Source organism: Lagenorhynchus albirostris, chromosome 14 (assembly GCF_949774975.1).
Source record: "Lagenorhynchus albirostris chromosome 14, mLagAlb1.1, whole genome shotgun sequence".
In the NCBI taxonomy this organism is placed as follows: Eukaryota; Metazoa; Chordata; class Mammalia; order Artiodactyla; family Delphinidae; genus Lagenorhynchus; species Lagenorhynchus albirostris.
This window is the reverse complement of record NC_083108.1, coordinates 54,362,335-54,383,906: the sequence shown is the minus strand read 5'-3', so window position 1 is coordinate 54,383,906 and position 21,572 is coordinate 54,362,335. Positions and strand designations below refer to the sequence as shown.

Below are 21,572 nucleotides of genomic sequence, written 5' to 3'. Positions count from 1 at the left end.
TGGCAGCCATAGACTGCAGTAGGACAGGAGGCTCCAAGAGGGACGCTTCAAGGGCAGGAAGGAAACCAAGAGGTCTATGAACATATCAAGAGATTCACATAAGCATGTGTTCTGCAATATGGATGCAAACACCATAAAATCCAACTGGAAGAATTGAAAATGGTTGCCTCTGGGGAGGGAGAATTGGGGGTGGGCTGGGTGGGCCAGGGGTCTGCTCTTTGTCTTCATAAGCCATCTAGAACTATTTGACCTATATTTGTGTCTAAGTTGGATGAAGAATCATCTTTTTATATGAAAAATGTAGTGGCAAGCATTAAATATATAGTTATTTGTAAAACTAAGACTAGTGAGAGCTACAGTGGGAGAGAACGTGTAAGTTATATGCTCTGATAATGTCAATCTAGCACAACTATTTTTAAATGAGGGAATAATAGAGACAGCAGATGCAAAAAAAAAAAAAGAATTGTGAACTGTTTTCAGTAATGGTTGGGCAGGTGGTATTAGTATGCTACTCTGAGGCTGTTGCGTACGTATTGTGGAAGAAAGCAAATGAATCATTGTAGTATATCCCAATTCCATCATCTTCTGTGTCCTTGAAAACAAGGATTTTTAATATGCGATAAAGGTATACGTATAAATATAACATAGAAGAAGTTACATAAAAACACTGCAGTGTGAATTTGAATTCGATGTATTCATAACCTAGTTTTCTGTCCACTGAAAGGCCTAGGAAGAATGACCAACCCTGTAGCAATGACAGTGAAGCTTCCTGGTACCCAAACTGTGTTCTTGTGATACAATTTACCACTAAAAGAAAAAAGACTTCGTGGAAAAATACTAATTTCAGGACTGGGCAGGAAAGATGCAAGATAAGTTTTGAATAACTTGTCATACCAGATACAAAGGAAGTTATCAAAGACCACTGGTCTCATGTCAAAAGGACCCAGGAGCCAACCTAAGAGGTTCCCACTGGCCACAGATGGGACAGATGAGTTAAGTAAGAATGAAAATAGAAGTGGATTTAAAACCGTCAAATACTTTTAAATCTATGAGTCCATTTTGACACTTTTAAAAATTAATTGGTCATGTTTAGTAGATACAAGAGAACAAATTTATTATCTTAAAAATTAGTAAATAGGGACTTCCCTGGTTGTCCAGTGGTTAAGAATCTGCCTTCCAATGCAGGGGATGCAGGTTCGATCCCTGATCGGGAAACTAAGATCCCATATGCTGCAGGACAACTAGAGAGCCCACACACCGCAACATAGAACCCACACTGCAACTAAGACCTGACGCGGCCAAATAAATAAATATATTTTTTAACTAGTAAATAAAAGGGAAAAGATCAAACATCTGCTGTTACTGTGTGAACTGAACCTACTAACCAAATGAGAGGAAGCATTTCTTTATTTTAAAAAAATTCCAACTAGTGACGGTAAAAGTTGGTAGAACCAAGAATATCACCATTTTGCAACCCCCCATGAACTAATGGATCTAGGCACTGAGCATCAATGACTCCCAACAGCATAAAAAGAGAGATAACCAGACATAATGTGCTTCCTGATGAGACAGCCCATGACACATGCCCTCTAGTCTTGCCAAAGAGATTGAACCTGAGTCTGATCAAGCCTCTGGATCCAACTTTCAAATTTCAGGAAACACAAAGGACAGTGGAACATGCTAAAGCTTCCGTGTGCAGGAAATCAGCAAATCCAGACTCTGGGAAACTGTCCAGGTCAAACGCCCCAGGTGCTTCAATAGATACATTGTAATATTTGTTAAAAATGGGTGGAGGGAGGCCTGAATATTAAAAGTGAATTAAAAGATATAAATTTTAAAAATGGGTAAGACTGAACTGTAGAGTCTAGGGATGCACACTTAGGTAAAAAAAACATAAATGCAAAGCAGTGCTTGCAATAAAACTCAGAGTAGTAATTACTTTTGGAGGGAGGGTGGGGGCTGTGGGTAGGATGGGGTCTATGGAAGGGCTTCTAGGTGCCTGAGAAAATTCTGTTCCTTGATCTGAGTACTAGGTACAAGGGTGTTGGCTTTATTATAATTCACAAGCTATGCATTTATTTTGCATGGTTTTCTGTATCTGTATATAATAAAAACAAAAAGTTAAGAGAATGAAGGGGCTTCTCTGGTGGCGCAGTGGTTAAGAATCCGCCTGACAATGCAGGGGACACAGGTTCAAGCCCTGTTCGGGGAAGATCCCACTTGCCGCGGAGCAACTAAGCCCGTGCACCACAACTACTGAGCCTGCGCTCTAGAGCCCGCGAGACACAACTACTGAAGCCCGTGCGCCTAGAGCCCACACTCAACCAAAGAAGCCACTGCAATAAGAAGCCCGTGCACCCCAATGAAGAGTAGCCCCCGCTCAACGCAACTAAAGAAAGGCTGCGCACAGCAACGCAGACCCAACACAGCCAAAAATAAATATATAAATAAATTTATTTTTTAAAAAAAGAGAATAAAGGAGAATCCTATTAAGAATATAAGTATAAAATAGAAGTTTAAGTGGAAAAAAACAGGTTGCAGAATTATTCAATATATTTACTTTATGATTCATTATTTATGAAAAATAGGGTAGGGGGCACTAATACCCTCTGAAAGGTAATCATCCAGGTGTAATTGCTGTTACCTTGATAGGGATAGATACTTTACTATTTCTTTGTGATGTTTGATTAATAGGGGAAAATCTATTAATAATAATAAATATATATATAGCTTGTTTTACTTTTTACTTTGAAATCATTCCAAACTGACAAAAGAGTCACACGTGAAATACAAAGACCTCCTGTACATCACTGACCCAGATTCATACTCATTGATTATTAAAATTTTGCCTCATTTGCTCACTCTATTTGACAATTAGTTGCAAACATCATGTCCCTTTACCTCTAAATGCACCTCCAACTATCTCCTAAAAACAAGTATATATTATATACATAATTTTAAAATATGGACATCTATAATTATTAGCCTTGAAAATGTGCAGGGATTTTATATCAAATTAGATAAAGTATATGAAAATACTACTTTAAACTGTAAAGAATTATTATTAAGAAATGTATGTCTCTTTTCCAGTTGATATGCCTTAAGGTAATTGAAGTTTAAAGAAATTAGCCACTATTGGATTGCATCTTCCTATGACACAAAATTGCCATCCTTTTCAGTATACGCTCTAAGCTTAATTATAGTTTAATCTGTTAAATTTTCAATTACTCATGAATTTGATATTAAGGAAATTTGACATACGAAGTTCTGGAAGGTAGCAGAACTTTGAAGAATGCTGCCACACCTCTATCCCATCAGCTGCAAAGTGGTAAATTGACAGAAGCACCTGGTCTGGCTTTTTTTTTTTTTTTTAAGGTGGTGCTCAAATCCAATGTAAATTATGTACAGGGGAATATAATAATAAAAACTGATGCTTCGAAAAGGGAAGACCTCATTTGGAAGCACTTTAAAACACATTTATAAACAATTTGTGGACCATATCAGCTTTTATAGAGAAGAGTGACACCTTCTTTAAATAGTATGTAGATAGTTTGAAAATCTCAGTAGTGCCTTTCAAGATTTTCACATCTGGGTTTGGTCTATTTTTGTGCATGATGTGGGTATCTTGCCAGAAAATACAGGGCCTGTTTTTATACTTTGCAGTAAATTAAGTTTCAGTCGATGCAAATTATTTGACGAGCTAGTCACTTCCAAAGGCACAATAAAAATACTAGTTTCTGAAACGTTTGTGCTAAAATTACAGCCCCATTGAAATATACGAACTCTGACCGTAGGCCTATAAAATTGGCCCCTAGGTTTGCATTTATAAATAAGAAAGAATTAGCACCTTGGCGTGCCCTGATGGAAGATTTCCCTACACCACGCTTCCCTGCATTCTAAAAACAAAGTTCTCTTTCTTTAGAATTTAATTGACTATTTGGGATCATAAACTAGATACCATTCTACTATAGTCTGTCAGGTAGAGGAAATACAATGCGCTGGAGTTTACTGTAAGCGCACGGGACGTTCTTCTGGGGGATGCAGTTTGGAGATGCTCCGAGGGCGAGGTGGCTTCTCCCCCGGAGCAGCGCGGTGTTACGGTCCCCGTCTCGCCCGCAGGTGAGCGAGATGGAGGTGAACGGGCAGTTCGAGTCGGTGTGCGAGTCGGTGTTCAGCGAGCTGGAGTCACAGGCAGTGGAGGCCCTGGACCTGCCGATGCCCGGCTGCTTCCGCATGCGGAGCCACAGCTACGTGCGCGCCATCGAGAAGGGCTGCTCGCAGGACGACGAGTGCGTGTCGCTGAGGTCTTCCTCCCCGCCGCGTACCACCACCACCGTGAGGACCATCCAGAGCAGCACGGGTGAGTGGGCAGAGCTGGCCCCGCGCCCGGGGGGCGGCACGACTGCCCCCAGACACTGCACGTGGTCCCCTCGCTGTTATCACACGGTCACCCTTCACGAAACCCCACCCACAGCCCTCGAGGCAGCGCGTCTGCTTCCCTGCCCGCCTCTATCCTCAGCCTCCTCCGGCCACATCCACGCACCCCCTTCTTCCTCCATCTCCATCTCTGGTATCAACAGAGGAGACTGCAACTGTGGGACCAAGAGGGATGGCACAGGGGGAAGATCTTCCCAAAACACCCACACAACATCCTAGGACCAGCACACTCATCCCACCCAACTCCTACTCTCCGTCATCAGGCCCCGCCTTTTAGGGGTGTGACCCCGCCAGGAATCAGACGCCCTGACTGTTGAGCGTCACAGAGTTGGAAAGCTTTTTAAATTCCAAGAGATCCACAAAATGACTCTCCCAAAAGACCTGAAGTACCACTGTGAGAAAATAAGAAACGGATGATGCACACTTTATGAGTTTTCTTTCCTTATAACAGTAGGCAGATTTATTTCACCATTTTAAAACCTCCTAACTATACGCATACAGAGCCTCCTTTTCCCTCTAAACTGAGTTCAGGTTTATGCTGCTACACTGTCTTTTGATCTGATTTTAGTCAGAGAGGCACAGAAGAGCTTAACTGGTTACCATGACACTGGACCTACCTAGGAACATAGCCACGGATTGTGTGTGACAGTGTACGTGTGTTTTACGGGTTTTGGGGTGCTTTTTTTTAATAACATCTGGGTCCAAGAAGAAAATCCCCTCCATAGTTAACTAGTCTTAACTTTGATGGAATTCCGCATTACTCCAATAAAGACTAATGCTACAAAAAGATCATCAAACCAAGAGTCAAGATAAATAATGATAAATTAATTAGAAGGAGGAGTCTGTGCTAGACTATTGTATTATTCAGTTTTTGTTCTAGGTGCCTCAAATGTAATTATCATTCAGCCTAGAACTTTTGCAGGCTTGAGAATTAATAGGTTCTTAAACCTGAATTAAAATCCTACTAACTAGAGAGACGGGGTTGAGATAGAATTTGCAAATAACCGTTAGAGGTGAAACAATAGGCATTCCTTCTGGACCAATGCAAATTGGGATCTCAGGATTAGGGGAAAGATGCTTCTAGACGTTACCCTGGCTCAGCAGCCCCTCCAGAGCCCAGCAGCTCTGGCCCTGGCTGGCTGTCTCCCACCAGAGATGGGGGGTGTGCATTCCTGCACACTAGGAAATTTCACAGGAACAGCCCAGACGAGGTTAATAAGTTAAATAAGGTTGATTCAGAAAATGAACACATTTTTTAATTCATTCATGGGCATATTTATGTGTGTTTACATTTGTGCACTAAGTGTGGCTTGAAGGTCTGCCTGCGCCTCTAGCTTCCTCACTGTGTCTTTGGTGTTTCCTTGTTTCCCTGACCCTACTTCCAACTCCCCCCCAGTGCTCTTCCATGTCTGGTCCGTTCTCTGTATAGCGGCCTCATCACCCGCCAGCTACTCTTCTGTGCTGTAGTTACTCCTTAAACATGCAAAATGCAGATCCTTGCCCAGAAGGGCCGAGGGAAGGAAAAGGGCTACTGGCTCACCTCCACCTCCACCACCCCTGCAGGGAGCAGTGTTGGGGGTAAAGTGACAAGGACTCCAGAATGGCTGTTTTCAGATCAACTAAGAGGCATTTGTGTTTCGTCCTTTAAGAGACAACTTACTTACTCTTTGTACCGTGCTTTTCACCCCAAATGCGCTATTCTGACCTTCCTAAGACCCTTCCCAGCTGCTCTGGGGGTTTGCAGAGTCCAAACAATAAAAATCCAGGTAAAATCCAGGTTGCCAGTTACATCGGAATTTCAGATCAATAGTGAATACTTCTGTAGTGTAAGTATATCCCAAATATTGCATGGGACCTACTTATACGACAGAATTACCTGTAGTGTCTGCAGTGTTTGCTAAATCTGACAAGCCTATCAGAGAAGGAAGTGAGCAAGGCCTGGGAGGGCGTCCTGTGATCTTCCATTTAGAATGTAAATTAAGGGACTTCCCTGGTGGCACAGTGCTTAAGAATCTGCCTGCCAATGCAGGGGACAGGGGTTCCATCCCTGGTCAGGAAAGATCCCACATGCTGCAGAGCAACTAAGCCCGTGTGCCACAACTACTGAGCCTGCGCTCTAGAGCCCTAGAGCCACAACTACTGAGTCTACGTGCCACAACTGCTGAAGCTCGCGCACCTAGAGCCCATGCTCCGCGACAAGAGAAGCCACCGCAACGAGAAGCCCATGCACCGCAACGAAGAGTAGCCCCTGCTCGCCACAACTAGAGAAAGCCCACGTGCAGCAATGAAGACCCAACACAGCCAAAAAAATAAAATAAAATAGAATGTAAATTAAATTGGAGGGGCTTTAGCCAGAGGCCCTATGTGGGAGAACAGCCAAATAATAAAAGAAATAAATGAAAACACCACCAAGGTGACAGCGACTGCTCCACCTTGGGCTCCACGTGCCTTGTCCTAAGTCCTGGACCCCGTCCACCTGCAGCCGTCTAGGTGGGAAGGCTCCAGGCTTGGCTGCAGCCGCAGGGGTTTAGGGTCAAGAAGATGTCACAGGGAATGGTGAAGCATAAAATACCAGATTTTTGTACAGGGCAGCCGGTGACCTCACCCTTCCTCATCCAAGTCAACATTATGATCTATCATTTTTACAGTCGGGGAAAAGTAAGCAAACAATTTAAGGGCTAAATATTACAGGAGTTTCTAAGTAAGGCCTTTAGAATTCTAATACCACTTTTCACAATTTCTCTATGCCATGAATTGGTTCTTTTTAAAAAGTCGCTTTAGGATATAATAAGATTCTGTGCCCTTCGTTCTACTGCTCTCATAATTCCTGGGCTTCCTCCTTACCCCTCTTCCTTCTCTCTCTCTCTCTCACACACACACACACACAATTTTCCCTTTCTCTGTCACGTGATGTCAGTACCATCATATTTTCTTCTACTGGTTTCCTTCCATAGAAAATCTACTTGCTCATAGGACCTACTAATTTTTGAAAGCGTGCGCTCATCTGTGTTCATCAGGAACTGACTTTGCTCTAATTTTAACCATTTCCCCATGTACACAGGTCAAATTTACATCCGTGTTGGGACATAAGGTAGATTTCTCCTTTGCTCATTATTCTTGGGACATTTACAACAGATTCCATTTGTCTTAAACTTCGCTTTGCCTGAAAAAACAATGCTTCATTTTTGTAAAATGCAGTTAATAGCTATACCTTTTCTCCCCAGGACAGTACGCATTCTGAGTCTTTGATTTTTGTGTCAGCCCATTTTGAATTGTTCAAATTTTCAACAAAATAGACTATGAAGCTTTTCTCCTCCAGCCTTGTCCATTCTTTATATGAGCAAAATGACACCACCGACAAAGGTCCACAATAGTGTCTGCTGCCACGTGGGAGAATCAGGAAGATGGGCTTGGCTCTAAATGGCCCTAAGGAGCCCCTAGTAAAATGATCAAGGATTAACGGAGCCTTGGGGACCAACTAGGAGCTGAGTTAGGGAGTGATTTATAGTTATGCTTCTTTTGGTTTATGGACTTTTCGGTTTATCTAACTATGATCCAGTCCTGTGTTATCTCAGTATATCATCTGCTTCAAGCGCGCAGATAATCTCTCCATCTAATAGATTCAACAAGTTTTTATATAATCATTGCACCTGGGACTATTTGGTGAGGATTAGAGCTACTGTAGGAAAGTAAAAATTTTAAGAGGTCAGTTAGCCTTATGACTGTGGGAAAACAAGCACCCTTACCTCAATCGTCTGAATATTTTAGGTGAAAGTAGAACTTGGTGCTAGAAACAGACCCAGACCTCCACTTCAGAGTGTTGGATTCGACTGGCCTCCTTGTGGAATATGCAAATGCAATTGTACGCGTTTAAGGATGAGGTTTCTTTTTTACTTCCTACACTAAGATCCGGGATCTATCAAAGGCATTACCACATTGCAGCTAGACTTCAATGTGGTGACATCAGGGGCCTGGATAAGCAAAAATAGTGTATCATCATCAGTGGAACTACTCATACAGATACACAGACACACACGTGGTCAGCAGAGACAAAAGGCATCGCTTGTAGTTGTTACCCAGCAAGTAGTAGGCAGGAGGGTCAGTGGGTATGGACAGAGGGAGATTTTTTAAATAAGCACGTATTGCTTTTCATGATTTTAAAAGCCAATATGATATTTGAATTAAAATAATACTCTTTGACAGAAACAGGCAGACTGTCATGGTATATGGTCTTCTCTGGTCTTTTAAGAAGTTTTCACTTTGAAACTACAAGTTTTTGAGGGAAGCTTTATGTAGCAATAATATAATACTTATAAAGAATAAGTATATGCCTCCCTGTTGCTCCTCGAGTTTGGCCTGTGTGCTATATTCTTTTATTAGGGGAAGCTCTTAGAAATGGATGGGGTTGAACTGGTCTCCTGTTCTTGACGGAGTCCCCAGGAAGGGCAGCGAGGGCCCAGGACAGAGCGTCACCCTGGCGAGCAGCCAGGGCCCTCCAGCAGGGAGTCAACACACTTTGCCCTCTTGAGTGTGGCTGGGGGCCATGGTGATCACAGCATGTTTTCCAGTTTGATTTTTCTAACAAGAGAGATCACATTTTTCTTTAAATAGAGACACGCTCTTCCATAATCTTAACCTCACACACTTTCCCAGCTCCAGATACAGAAGCAGTTACCTTTTAGAGCACCTGAGGTCGGGGCTAACGTCCCAGGAGTTCTCACAGGTTTGGGTCATCACACCCAGGCAGCCATCCCATCTAGAAGACCACACCAAACCTACCTCCCAGCATCCTACACTCCAATCCCATACAGCCTGCTTCCCCCCCACCAACCCCCAGCAACAGCAACAAACCCTAAACACACAAGATCTTAAGCAGAATAACATTAAGGTAGTAATTTACATTTATAACACATGCTAGGCATTCAATAATGGAGGAAAAAAAGGTAAGAGGAGATGCAGAAAAATACTTGTTTTACTCCGATGTAATTGACATATTACATTGTGTAAGTTTAAGTAACTGTGATTTAAAAACTCCCAACAAACAAAAGTCCAGGACCAGAGGGATTCACAGGCGAATTCTATCAAACATTTACAGAGGAGTTGACACCTATCCTTCTGAAACTATTCCAGAAAACTGCAGAGGAAGGAACACCCCCAAGCTCATTCTATGAGGTCATCATCACCCGGATGCTAAAACTGGACAGATACCACACTGTGTAAGTTTAAGTTGTAGAATGAGTTGATCTGATTCATTCATATGATTAGCACCACAGTGTTAGCTAACACCTCCATCACAGCACATAATTATCGCCTCTTTTCTGTGGTGAGAACATTTAAGACCTAGTCTCTCAGCGACTTTGAATGTAATACAGTACTGGTGACTATGATCACGGTTCTGTGCATTCGATCTCCAGAACTTATTCATCTTCTAAATGGAAGTCTGTTCTTTTGACCACTGTCTTCCCCTTTGCCCCATCCTCCCGCCCCTAGTAAACACCACTCTACTCTCTGTTTCTAAGAGTGCAGCTTTTTGAGATTCCACATATAAGTGAGATTATGCAGTATTTCTCTTTCTCTGACTTATTTCACTTAACATAATGCCCTCAAGGTCCACCCATGTTGTCACAAATGGCAGGGTTTCCTCCTTTTGTGGTTTCCATTGTGTATCTATATACCACATCTTCATCCATCCATCCCTCCATGCACACTTATGTTGTTTCCATATCTTGGCTATTATGAATAATGCTGCAGTAATTAGCAAAAAAAAAAAAAAAATACTTAAGTACCTCACAAACTCCATACTCAACAACTGTTTGGGGACTTCCCTGGTGGTCTAGTGGTAAAGAATCCGCCTTCCAATGCAGGGGACGTTGGTTCGATCCCTGATCAGGGAACTAAGATCAGGCAACAAAGCCCACGTGCCACAACTACTGAGCCCTCGCACCACAACTAGAGAGAAGCCCACGTGCCTCAGCTAAGACCCAATGCAGCCAAAAATAAATAAATAAATAATTAAAAAGTTTGGATAATCAAGGTGACTTTCCCAGGGAAATAGCGTTGCTGTTAAAATAAGTTGAATGATAAAATATTAGCAATAGAAACTTCTATATCATCCAGTCCAGGGGTCTGAAACTACAGTCTATGGGCCAAATCTAACCTGCTACCTATTTTTGTAAAAAAAATTTTATGGGCACAAAATCACATCCATTTGCTGACACATTGTCTGCGTGTTGCTCCAGAGACTGTTGCTCCAGAGACCGTATGGTACAGAAAGCCAAAGATGTTTATGCTCTGGCCCTTTACCGAAAGAGGCTGCCACCCCTGATCTAATCCACAAACCCATTTTAAGGTAGGAAAACTAAGGCCCAAAGTGGCGGGCTTCTAGCTGGAGGCAAAGTCAGAATAAAACCCCAGGTGAGCCATAGCCCTTTGCTTGTTCGAGCCTCAGCTCTACAAATTCACGGAGAATCCTTAGAGTTCAGAGGAAGCTCACTTCTTTCTAACAGGCGCAAAGTTAATTAACAGGTTGTTTTTATAAAGCAATGAGGGAGAAGTTCAGAAGTCCAAAGGACAGACAGCAATTTTTTTAAACAAAGAGCCTTTCTTTTCTATTCAAGATAAGAACAAGTAATAAATTTCAGATCTTGCCTGGACTGGTTCCTTGTCCCTCTGCTTATGAGGCTCCCTTCCTTGAATTTCTCCAAACATCCAAGTAGAATTGTGGAGATGTCCACTTCCTCCCATCTTAGAAGGCCTAGACCCAAAAAAAAAAAAAAAAGGCAAGATTTGTAGTACAACTTATGCCTCTTGTGAGGCAACTGCTCTGTTTTTTATATCTGAGAAAACTGACAGTGATGACTTTTGGAAGAATTTTGGTTATAACCTTTCTTCTTTGGGGCCCTTAAGGTGACATTCTTCTGCACTCTAAGTAGAAATATTATGAAGTCATAAAATGCAAAAGTCCTGTCGACACTGAGGAAGACAGAGGGTCTTTAGAGTGTCTTCTGCTTTCATCTCCTCCAGTGGTTTTGCTGCATATAAATCACCTCTCGGGGGTGTGGAGAAAAGGAAACCCTCTGACACTGTTGGTGGGAAGGTAAACTGGTGTAGCCACTATGAAGAACAGTATGGAGGTTCCTCAAAAAACTAAAAATAGAGTTGCCACATGATCCAGCAATCCCACTCCTGGGCATACACCCAGACAAAGCTATAATTTAAAAAGACGCATGCACCCCTATGTTCATAGCGGCACTATTCACAATAGCCAAGACATGGAAACAACCTAAATGTCCATAGACAGATGAATGGATAAAAAAGACATAGTATATATATATATACAATGGAATACTACTCAGCCATAAATAAAGAATGAAATAATGCCATTTGCAGCAACATGGAATGAGTTAGAGGTTATCATACTAAGCGACGTAAGTCAGACCAAGAAAGACAAATACCATATGATATCACTTATATGTGGAATCTAAAATATGACACAAATGAACTTACATAAGAAACAGAAACAGACTCACAGACGTAGAGAACAGTCTTGTGGTTGCCAAGGGGGCCAGAGGGGGTCGGGGGAAGGATGAATTGGGAGTTTGGGATTAGCAGATGCAAACCATTGTATATGGAGTGGATGAACAACAAGGTCCTACTGCAGAGCACAGGGAACTCTATTCAATACCCTGTAATAAACCATAATGGAAAAGAATATATATATATATATATATATATGAATCACTTTGCTGTACAGCAGAAATTAACATTGTTAAATCAACTATAGTTCAATAAAATAATTTTTTAAAAAAATCCCTCTCATATAACTGATTCACTTTGTTATAAAGCAGAAACACACCATTGTAAAGCAATTATACTCCAATAAAAATGTTAAAAAAAAAATCGCCTCTCAGGACCAAAGTGCCAAGCCTAGAGGTATCGTGCACCGTAGACAGCCCCAAATCTGCCTTTGCGCATCGGAGAGGTTGTCACAGGGCCAATAGTGATGGGGCCCCAGGGTCTTCCGGCCTTTAGCGTTGTTGTGAGGTTCAAATGAGATCATTGATAAGGAAGCACTGTGTAAATTACACATCAGAACGCCTCTACCTTGACTTTAATTTTAATCTCTCAATCTCACTTAGTTTCATAATAATGATAATGGCTAATCTTGGAGCACGTACACCTTGACAAGCATTATGAACCAGTTGCATAGATTATCTTGTGTAATCCGCACAAATACTCTATGACATGTATGGGATATGATATCATCGTTTTCATCATGCAGGAAAAAATATTAAGGCTTAGCGAGTTTAAACAGCTGGACCAAGCTAGTAAGTGACAGAACGGGCTCTTAAATTCTCTTTACTCATCAATAAATGCTTAGTAAAGTATAGTATACCCTGAACTAATTTATTACAAATCTGTCTACAGAATGAGAGGCCCAGGAACTCTTTTCTTTCATTTTTCTTCCCACAAATATTCATTTAGTTCCTGCCATGTTTGAAACCTGTGTTTTCCATTAAAATTTCTGAAAATCCCTCTTTAAAAGAAACTGTTTTGATCACATATTAGTGACACGGTTTTTCATGCTGGTTTGTCTAACCCTGGAATATCTGTTTAAAGTGAAATTAAAGATGAAAAAAGAAAGAGAAATGACAATGAATTTTTTAAAAAGCCTCAGAGAAGAAAATACTCTTTGGGTTTAAAATTTCATATTATACTTGGTCATTTTGACATGAAGGTGGATTTAAAAGATCAAATATCCAACCCTTGATCTAGTTATAGTGCTGTCAGACAGCACTGAATGGAAAAAAGAATTTTTACCAATTCACGTGTAAAGTAAGCAGGTGGTAAAGTCTGTGTTGTGGCTGATGAAATCATCAGAGGTCTCTACCTTGCACTAAGTAAAAAAATACTATGATAATTTAATCCTGATCTGGCTGGTCTCTTAGCTGGGTTCAGCATTCACAACCCAGTTACCAAGGTCAATCAGAAAACACAAATTAGAAAATCAGACTTCTTTCATGTGAATATGGGAAATTTCTCAAAAAAATTAATGACCTGACAACACAGAACCTAAAAGTTCGCTTTTTTCTCTTTCTGATACCTCCGTAGACACTGTTTTGTAATGGAATATGTGAACATATTTAAAAGCCTTCAGTAAGTCCAACATTGTCTGATCCAATTAGTATTGAACTTTAACAAATATAGTAAAATGATAGTAACTAAAAACCACATGTGTGATTAATGCTAGCACTTGGACAACCCTACACAGCTCCAGCTAGTAAATAAATGCAAGAGCTGAGGTTTTGTATTTCTCTCTGTTCCTCTTGCCATGGACTTTCTGTCAAGCATTCAGGGTACCCCTTTACTGCTGCCAAGTGTCCTTACTTAAAAAAAAAAGAGAGAAGACCAAGATGAATAGTACCATGATTTTACTATTTTAGCAATTATATAAGAAATAGTCTTATATTTATCGTAATGAGAAAGCAATGATCATGTCACTATTAACACTGAAAGTTTTCTTTGCCATCTGCTGGTGTCCTACTGACATGTAAATTCCACCAGCATACAAGATAACTTTTTCTTTTTTACCCTTTTCTTTTTAGTGCCATTTTTTTAACTGAAGTATAGTTGATTTACAATGTTGTGTGAATTTCTGCAGTACAGCAAAGAGACTCAGTTATACACATGTACACATTCTTTTTCATATTCTTTTCCATGATGGTTTATCACAGGATAGTGAATATAGTTCCCTGTGCTATGCAGTAGGACCTTGCTATTTACCCATTCTTTTTTTTTTTTTTTTTTTTATGTAATAGTTTGCTTCTACCAACCCCAAACTCCCACTCCATGCCTCCCCCTCCTCTCTCCCTTGGCAACCTCAAGTCTGTTCTCTACGTCTGTGAGTCTGTTTCTGTTTCATAGATAAGTTCACTTGTGCCATATTTTAGATTCCACATATAAGTGATATCATATGGTATTTGTCTTTCTCTTTCTGACTTATCTCACTTAGTATGATCATCTCTAGCTGTATCCATGTTGCGGCTCTTTTTTACGCTTTTCTATTAATTATCAGTATTACTGAGAATACTCATAACTTCTAATTTAACTTGCAGAAGAAAATAACTAGTCTAAATTATCTCTAAAAAATACAAAAAACTGTCAAAATTTAATTAGTGTTTACCCCTATGATATTTTTTCAGTTTTATGGTTTCAAGGGGATATGTAATATTATTAAAATTAACTTTGCTGAACCAGTTTTATACTTTACAGGTATATCCCTGACAAAGAATATCAGATCTGATGAAATCAAAAGCTCACTCTGAATTTCTGAGTAGGATTACCGTCCTTTGCCTCTTAAAATCCAACCTTGAATTGCTTTTTCATCTGATATCCTTATCCCATTACATACTTTCCCCCACAATTAAATTATATAATTTAAGAATATCAGTGAGTCCACGTCATCCACTGCTTTGCCTCTAAAATATCTTATTCTCTTCCAAAATGTTGATGACGGCCAGAGAATTATGACGAGATATGAAATGTTGGCTTTCATCATTTTCAAGGAACTTCTTTCCATCATCTTTTATTTTTAACTTTTTGTTTAGAAATAATTATGTATTTACAGGAAATTACAAAGATAGTACAGAAGTCACTTATACCCCTCACTCAGTCTACCCCAATGGTTACATCGTAGATAACAATACAATATCAAAACCAGGAAATTGACTTTGGCACAATGTAGATGGGTAGTTATCACAAGCGCAGATTCTTGCAACTACCACTGCACTCGAGATACAGAACCATACCATCACGACAAAGATCTACTCTTGTCCACATTTTACCACTTTGAATCAAGTATAGAAACCTAACCTCCCTACAAGTCCCTTTGCCTTCTCTCATTTATAATATAATTATCTTAAATATTTTCTCTACATACATTGAGAGCCACATCACACAACGTTATACTTTTTGCTTCAAACATCAAATATAATGTACAAAAGATCGGAGGCGAGAGAAAGTCTATCGTAGTTACCCATATTTTTTTGCCAAATTGCCAAGTTTGGGAAATTTTCAGCCATTATTTCGATGACCACTTTTTCATCCCCACCCTCCTTCTCCCATCCTTCTGGGACTCCTGTGACCCAGGAGCCACGATTTCTTCAATGCGTGGTTTGAGCAGAGTTTCCTTCGAAGAGGACATGCGTGGGCTGGCACTATCCTTTTTAAATCTCTATTAAACGACTTCTTCTGCCTGGCAAACGTCGAAACAATTCTTTCCACACACAGAGATGCCCCACCTAACGTGACCCAACTTTCACACAGGGGCGACCACCCAAAATTACATGTCACTCTGCACCCTGTGCTCAATGCCGTATCACTGTCAGAGTCCAGTATCCTCCTTCCCAGTCCTGTCCAAATACTTTTTCTCACCATTCTGCAAACCATGGGATAAATTGTACACTCTTTAAAAATACTCAACTACTCAAAGCAAACACTCAACAATCTTGATTGAGAAAAAGGTGAAGATAAAAAATGCTCAAGGACAGCATATCCATTGTCCTTCAAACCATCTAGGATGACTTTAGTGGCATTTGTCACAGTGGCATTTTAATAAAGCACAGCGTGTCTTAAAAAGTAGTGCAAACGCCAGACATTCTCTGTTTATTTAGCCTTTGGAATTGCCATGTGTTTGCTCAAGTCAGATGGCAGCTACATCAATATCTTTTCCAGTTTTATTGACAGCACATTTACTGTATCCCATTAAATAAAAAGAATGTTTAAAGAAGCTTTCTTTTCAGAATTCCCTGGCTGTCCGGTGGTTAGGTCTCCATGCTCTCACTGCCGAGGGCCCAGGTTCAATCCCTGTTTGGGGAACTAAGATCCCACAAGCCATGTAGCACAGCCAAAAAAAATAAAATAAAGTTAACAAAAAAGAAACTTCCTTTTCATTTAAAAATTAGTTACCTGATACAGCCACTATGGAAAACAGTATGGAGCATCATCAAAAAATTAAAAATATAACTACCATATGATCTAGCAATTCCATTTCTGGGTATTTTTCCAAAGAAAATAAAAACACTAATTCAAAAAGATGTATGCTGGGACTTCCCTGGTGGTGCAGTGGTTAAGGATCTGCCTCCAATGCAGGGGACACAGGTTCGAGCCCTGGTCCGGGAAGATCCCACATGCCGCGGAGCAACTAAACCCGTGCACCACAACTACTGAGCCTGTGCTCTGGATCCTGTGAGCCACAACTACTGAGCCCACGTGCCACAACCACTGAAGCCCGCACACCTAGAGCCCATGCTCTGCAACAAGAGAAGCCACCGCAATGAGAAGACTGCACACCGCAGTGAAGAGTAGGCTCTGCTCATCGCAACTAGAGAAAGCCCTGCGGAGCAACGAAGACCCAACGCAGCCAAAAATAAACAAAAATAAAATAAATAAATTAAAAAAAAAAGATATATGCACACCTATGTTCATTGCAGCACTATTTACAATAGCCAAAATATGGAAGCACACTAAGTGTCCATCAACAGATAAATGGATAAAGGAGATGTGCTGTACACACATATAATGGAATATTACTCAGCCATAAAAAAGAATGAAATCTTGCAATCTTCAACAACAAGGATGGATCTAGAGGGTATTATGCTTAGTGAAATGTCAGACAGAGAAAGACAAATACTGTATGATTTCACTTATATGTGGAATCTAGATAGCAAATTAACAAACAGAAAAAGGCTCCCAGATGCAGAGAACAAAGAGATGGCTGCCAAAGGGAAGTGGAGTGAGGGGATGAGTAAAATAAGTGAGGGAGATTGAGGTACAAACTTCCAGTTATAAAATAAATAAGTCACAGGATGTAACGTACAACATAGGAAATATAGTCAATATTGTAGTAACTTTACATGGTCACAATTGGTAACTAGACGTGTGATGATCATTTTGTAATATATAAAAATATCAAATCACTATGTTGTACACCTGAAACTAACAGAATCTTGTAAGTCAATTATACTTCAATTAAAAGTTTTCTTCTTTTGTAACTAAGGTAATAAAAAGTTCAAAATAAGAAAATTTTAAATAATAAAATCAAAATGAGTTACCTAAAATATAAATAGCTGTCTATCAGAAAAAAAGAAAACCACGTTCCACAAGTCCTTAGTACTTTCTTAATTGCTTAAATCAAAAGAATGCAAGCTTTTAACTTGGGCCTTCGGCAGTCTTGAGGTCTCTACTAGTCTTACATGGTATAAGGTCTTGTTAGTACCTTGTGACCCAAACTATAGGTTAAAAAGTTTAAATACCACTTAATTTATCGCTTTGCACCTGTTCAACAATTAGCCTTCAAAACACAAAGCTACAGTTCTCACATACAAGATTTTCCCCATGAATATTTGTTGACTGATAGGTGCAAATGTAAGATTTCCTCAGGAAATTTTCTACTTCACTGAATTCTCTAAGTTTCTGCGATGACTCCGACATCTATACAGAAGCAGAAAGTGCTTTACTTTTTTCCCATGCACCTGAAAATAAACCAGTTCATTTTAGAAAGAGTGGGATGGTCACATGTCTCTCGCACACCATCTTGAGAAACAAAGTTTCAATCATTTTTTATTTGGGGAAAGGACTTCCCAAAATGGGTGAAATAGTGAGACTCCAGGAGACTGGTAAATGTTAACTTCTGCAAATAAAGGCTTCCGTTTATTCTGAGGCTTTTAGTTTCTACTTTATGTTCTTTCCCCACCTTGTCCTAGCCAAAGCCCCATGGAGGTTACAACCCTACCTCTTCCCTCTCTTACCTGTAAATTTTAAAATTATACTAATATTATTAGCCTCAGTCCTGACCTGGCCTCAAATCTCTGTTTAACCCATGAATAGCTGAATAAGGGGGACTTCATGGAATGCTGATCCCATCTCTGGAATAAATTTTAAACTATGAGAAAATCTATAAAAGATTTGTATCAACATTGATTCCTTTTTTTCTAGCTTTCTCTTAAAATGCATATTATTCAGCCCCCAAAGTGCTAAAGTACCGTGAAAGGCCAGAAAAAATACTGATAAGCCCTAAAGGTGCTAAGAACATGGAATTTCTTCCTTATTTTGAATCTCCATTAAAAACCAAAAAACAGCAAAAACTCCCACTCTTTGCACCCATCCAAGCCATAAGATACAACCCAAGCGGTGTGTTGAAATCTCTAAAAACTTTTTGAATGTTCATTATATTTGACCTCTACTTCCCTTCAATGAAACTGTTCTGCAGAAACAATCTGACACAGAGAAAATTTTATAAAGATGTTCACCACAACATTATTTATGATGGTGAAAGATCTGAACCACCTTTGTTGGTGGTGAACGTTTGTCTACCGGTAGGGAAACGTTAGGTAAATTATGGAACATTCACTTCAATGAATTGTTATGCCAACCATAAAAAGTATATTTAGAAAGAGCTTATGATAATATCTAGGGGAAGAACTTCTGATATTATATCAAGCTAGAAATCTACAGTACCTTGAAGCACTGTCCAAAATTGTGTGTTTGTATATGGGTTGTGTACACACAAACCTGCATACATAGTGCAGAACTATGTTAAGAAATTACAACCAGGAAAAAAAAAAAAACTGGGAGGAAATAAATGCACTAGAATGTTAAACAGTGATTACCTTTGCTATTGGAGCCAAAGATGGTGTGGGTTTTTCTTTTTTTATATATATTAATTTATTTATTTATTTTTGGCTGTGCTGGGTCTTCGCTGATGCACTTGGGCTTTCTCTAGTTGCGGCGAGTGGGGGCTATGTTCGTTGCAGTGCGTGGGCTTCTCATTGCAGTGGCTTCTTTCGTTGCGGAACACGGGTTCTAGGTGCGCGGGCTTCAGTGGTTTGGGTTCACAGGCTCAGTAGTTGTGGCGCACGGGCTTAGTTGCTCCGCGGCATGTGGGATCTTCCCAGACCAGGGCTTGAACCCGTGCTCCCTGCATGGGCAGGAAGATTCTTAACCACTGCGCCACCAGGGAAGCCCTGGGGTTTTCTTTATACTTTATTTTCGAAATATTCTGCAGTGGGCATGTTTTACTTTCATAATACAGAAAATGAATTTTATTTTTAAAACAGAAATAGCTAACATTTCAGGGTTAGGGCTCCATTTGGAACACTAAATTAAATTTTAAAATTAAATTAAACCCTAAATTAAATTTTTGAAGGATCCTTTGCTTTGTCTTCCCCACCTCATAGGGGTAGCAAGTGAGTTTTCTATAGATTTTGTAGTTTTTCTTTTTTGCCTTCAGATGTCAGAGGCAGTTCATTTGCAAACAGCAGTTGCAGGTGGTCTTTGAAGAGAAGGGCGTTTAGGACAAAGGCCTAAAGCTACATAAAACCAGCTTAAGGGGTCTTTGGAAGCATAAATCCATGCCTTTGTAGTTCTTATGCTGACAGAGCTAAACGCTCAGAGGCACGCTGTCAGCTTTTACCTGTGTTCCAGCCAGAAAAGCTCCCCAAGCAATTATGGGGAGAGAAGAGGTTTCTGCCACCACCACGATCTAACACAGCAGAGGAGGCCACCCGTGTTTTTAGAAAGGCGAGAACTCTTTATAAAGTAGAAACAGTGAAGTGCTGGATGGAATTGTGCAGAGTCCCGGAAGATATTCATCATCCTTACTCATTAAGAAAGAAAGTGATGTTGACAAATTTACACCAAAAAAGAATTAAGAACTCTTGCTTCATGAGAAGTGTCAAAGCCACAAGACAAAGGCCAGTGCTTTGGGGGATTCCTGTGACCCTCAGCACAGCAGTCTGCTGGCTGTGGAAATGAACATCACTGGGCTCATTGGTGGCATTCATCACAGCATCTGCCTTTTCCTTTCCCAAACCCTTTCCTTTGTCTACACCTCCTCTTTTCATTATTCTTTTTCCAGAGAGAACTCAAAATCACTTGGCCTTTTCTCACCCACTCCAACAACTCAAGGGGAAACTTTAGGAAAGGTGAATATTGCCATGCTAACCAATTCTCTCTCTTCTCACCTATGTTCTCCTGGAACTCTGTTTAAGGGAACATGGCACGAATGAGGTCCAGAAACAAGCAGTTGAGTTCCCTTCCTTCACATGGTCACAGGGCTTTGGACAAAACTATTAATACTGTGGGCTGGCGATTCCCAATCGTTATTGTGTAGAACATGTTAATTACATCAGAAGCATTGTGAAGCCTTCATCTAGGGAGTGAAAGAGAGAACTCTGCTGTGTTATCTACTGAATTTTAAAACCTGTATACATTAATTCATACCTTTCAACCTGGTAGTAGATCTATATAGTGTTCGAGCTGAATACGTGAAACAGGAGGATTTTAACCAGATGACGAGTGGACGAAGCTTACTTCCTGCCTGTGCTTTACAAGTCCGCCATGATCTTTAACGATAACTATGTGTGTTCATTTGCAGCCTTCCTTCTGGGCTTGTACCTCCACCCACCTATTTACAGCCTCTGGTTGTTTGAAAACCAGTGGACTCTTTGAACCTGTGTGTCGTTTGTAACAGTCCATTCCAAATACACTCCTCCGGGTTTCAATTACATAATAGGGAAGCCCTAAACCATCTTAGAAAATCACACATGGTTTTGTTTTGCTTCCAAAGAAAGACTTAATAGGATTACATTACAGAACAAGACACCCACACTTCTCTCCCCTCAAACTGGTTCTGAATCAAAATTACGGATTTTTTTTTTTAAAGAGCAAGAGATTAAGAAACCTGTGGTCCTTGGATAAAGTTCTTTCTTAAGGAGCTATTTCTGATGTTAATACACCTCCAGAAGCACTTGGACGATTCAGAATAGGGCAGAATCTTCATAGTGTCCCCGCCTGCTGGCCTATGTTTTTCTGTGTAACTCAGAATGGTAAATCATCGTCAAAACCTTTTATTTTTGGATGCCCCATATGCTCGTTTTCTCTCTTTCCAAATAGTCTGAGGAAAAGGCACAAGCAAATAACTAAAGTCTTAATGAAATAGGCATATTGATCAATTCTGCTTCCTGTGCACTTCCTGGGAATGTGTCTGGAGCAAATGTGGACCTGTGGATGCCCACTGAACACCAGCAGGATGCCAGGCTTCCTGCATGCTGTTTCCCAGGCAGCTCTTTGTATAC

The 21,572-nt window shown here is 40.3% G+C and overlaps 1 protein-coding gene across 12 annotated transcripts in view; it reads left to right on the top strand.

Moving 5' to 3' along the window:
- The window catches only part of DLGAP1 (DLG associated protein 1), a 320,739-nt gene that overhangs the window by 154,383 nt on the left and 144,784 nt on the right, over nt 1-21,572 (top strand). For all 12 annotated transcript variants that reach the window (XM_060120890.1, XM_060120889.1, XM_060120900.1 and 9 more), the window contains one exon: nt 4,120-4,360. In XM_060120890.1, the coding sequence (XP_059976873.1) occupies nt 4,120-4,360 (241 nt within the window). The remainder of the gene's footprint in view (nt 1-4,119; nt 4,361-21,572) is intronic.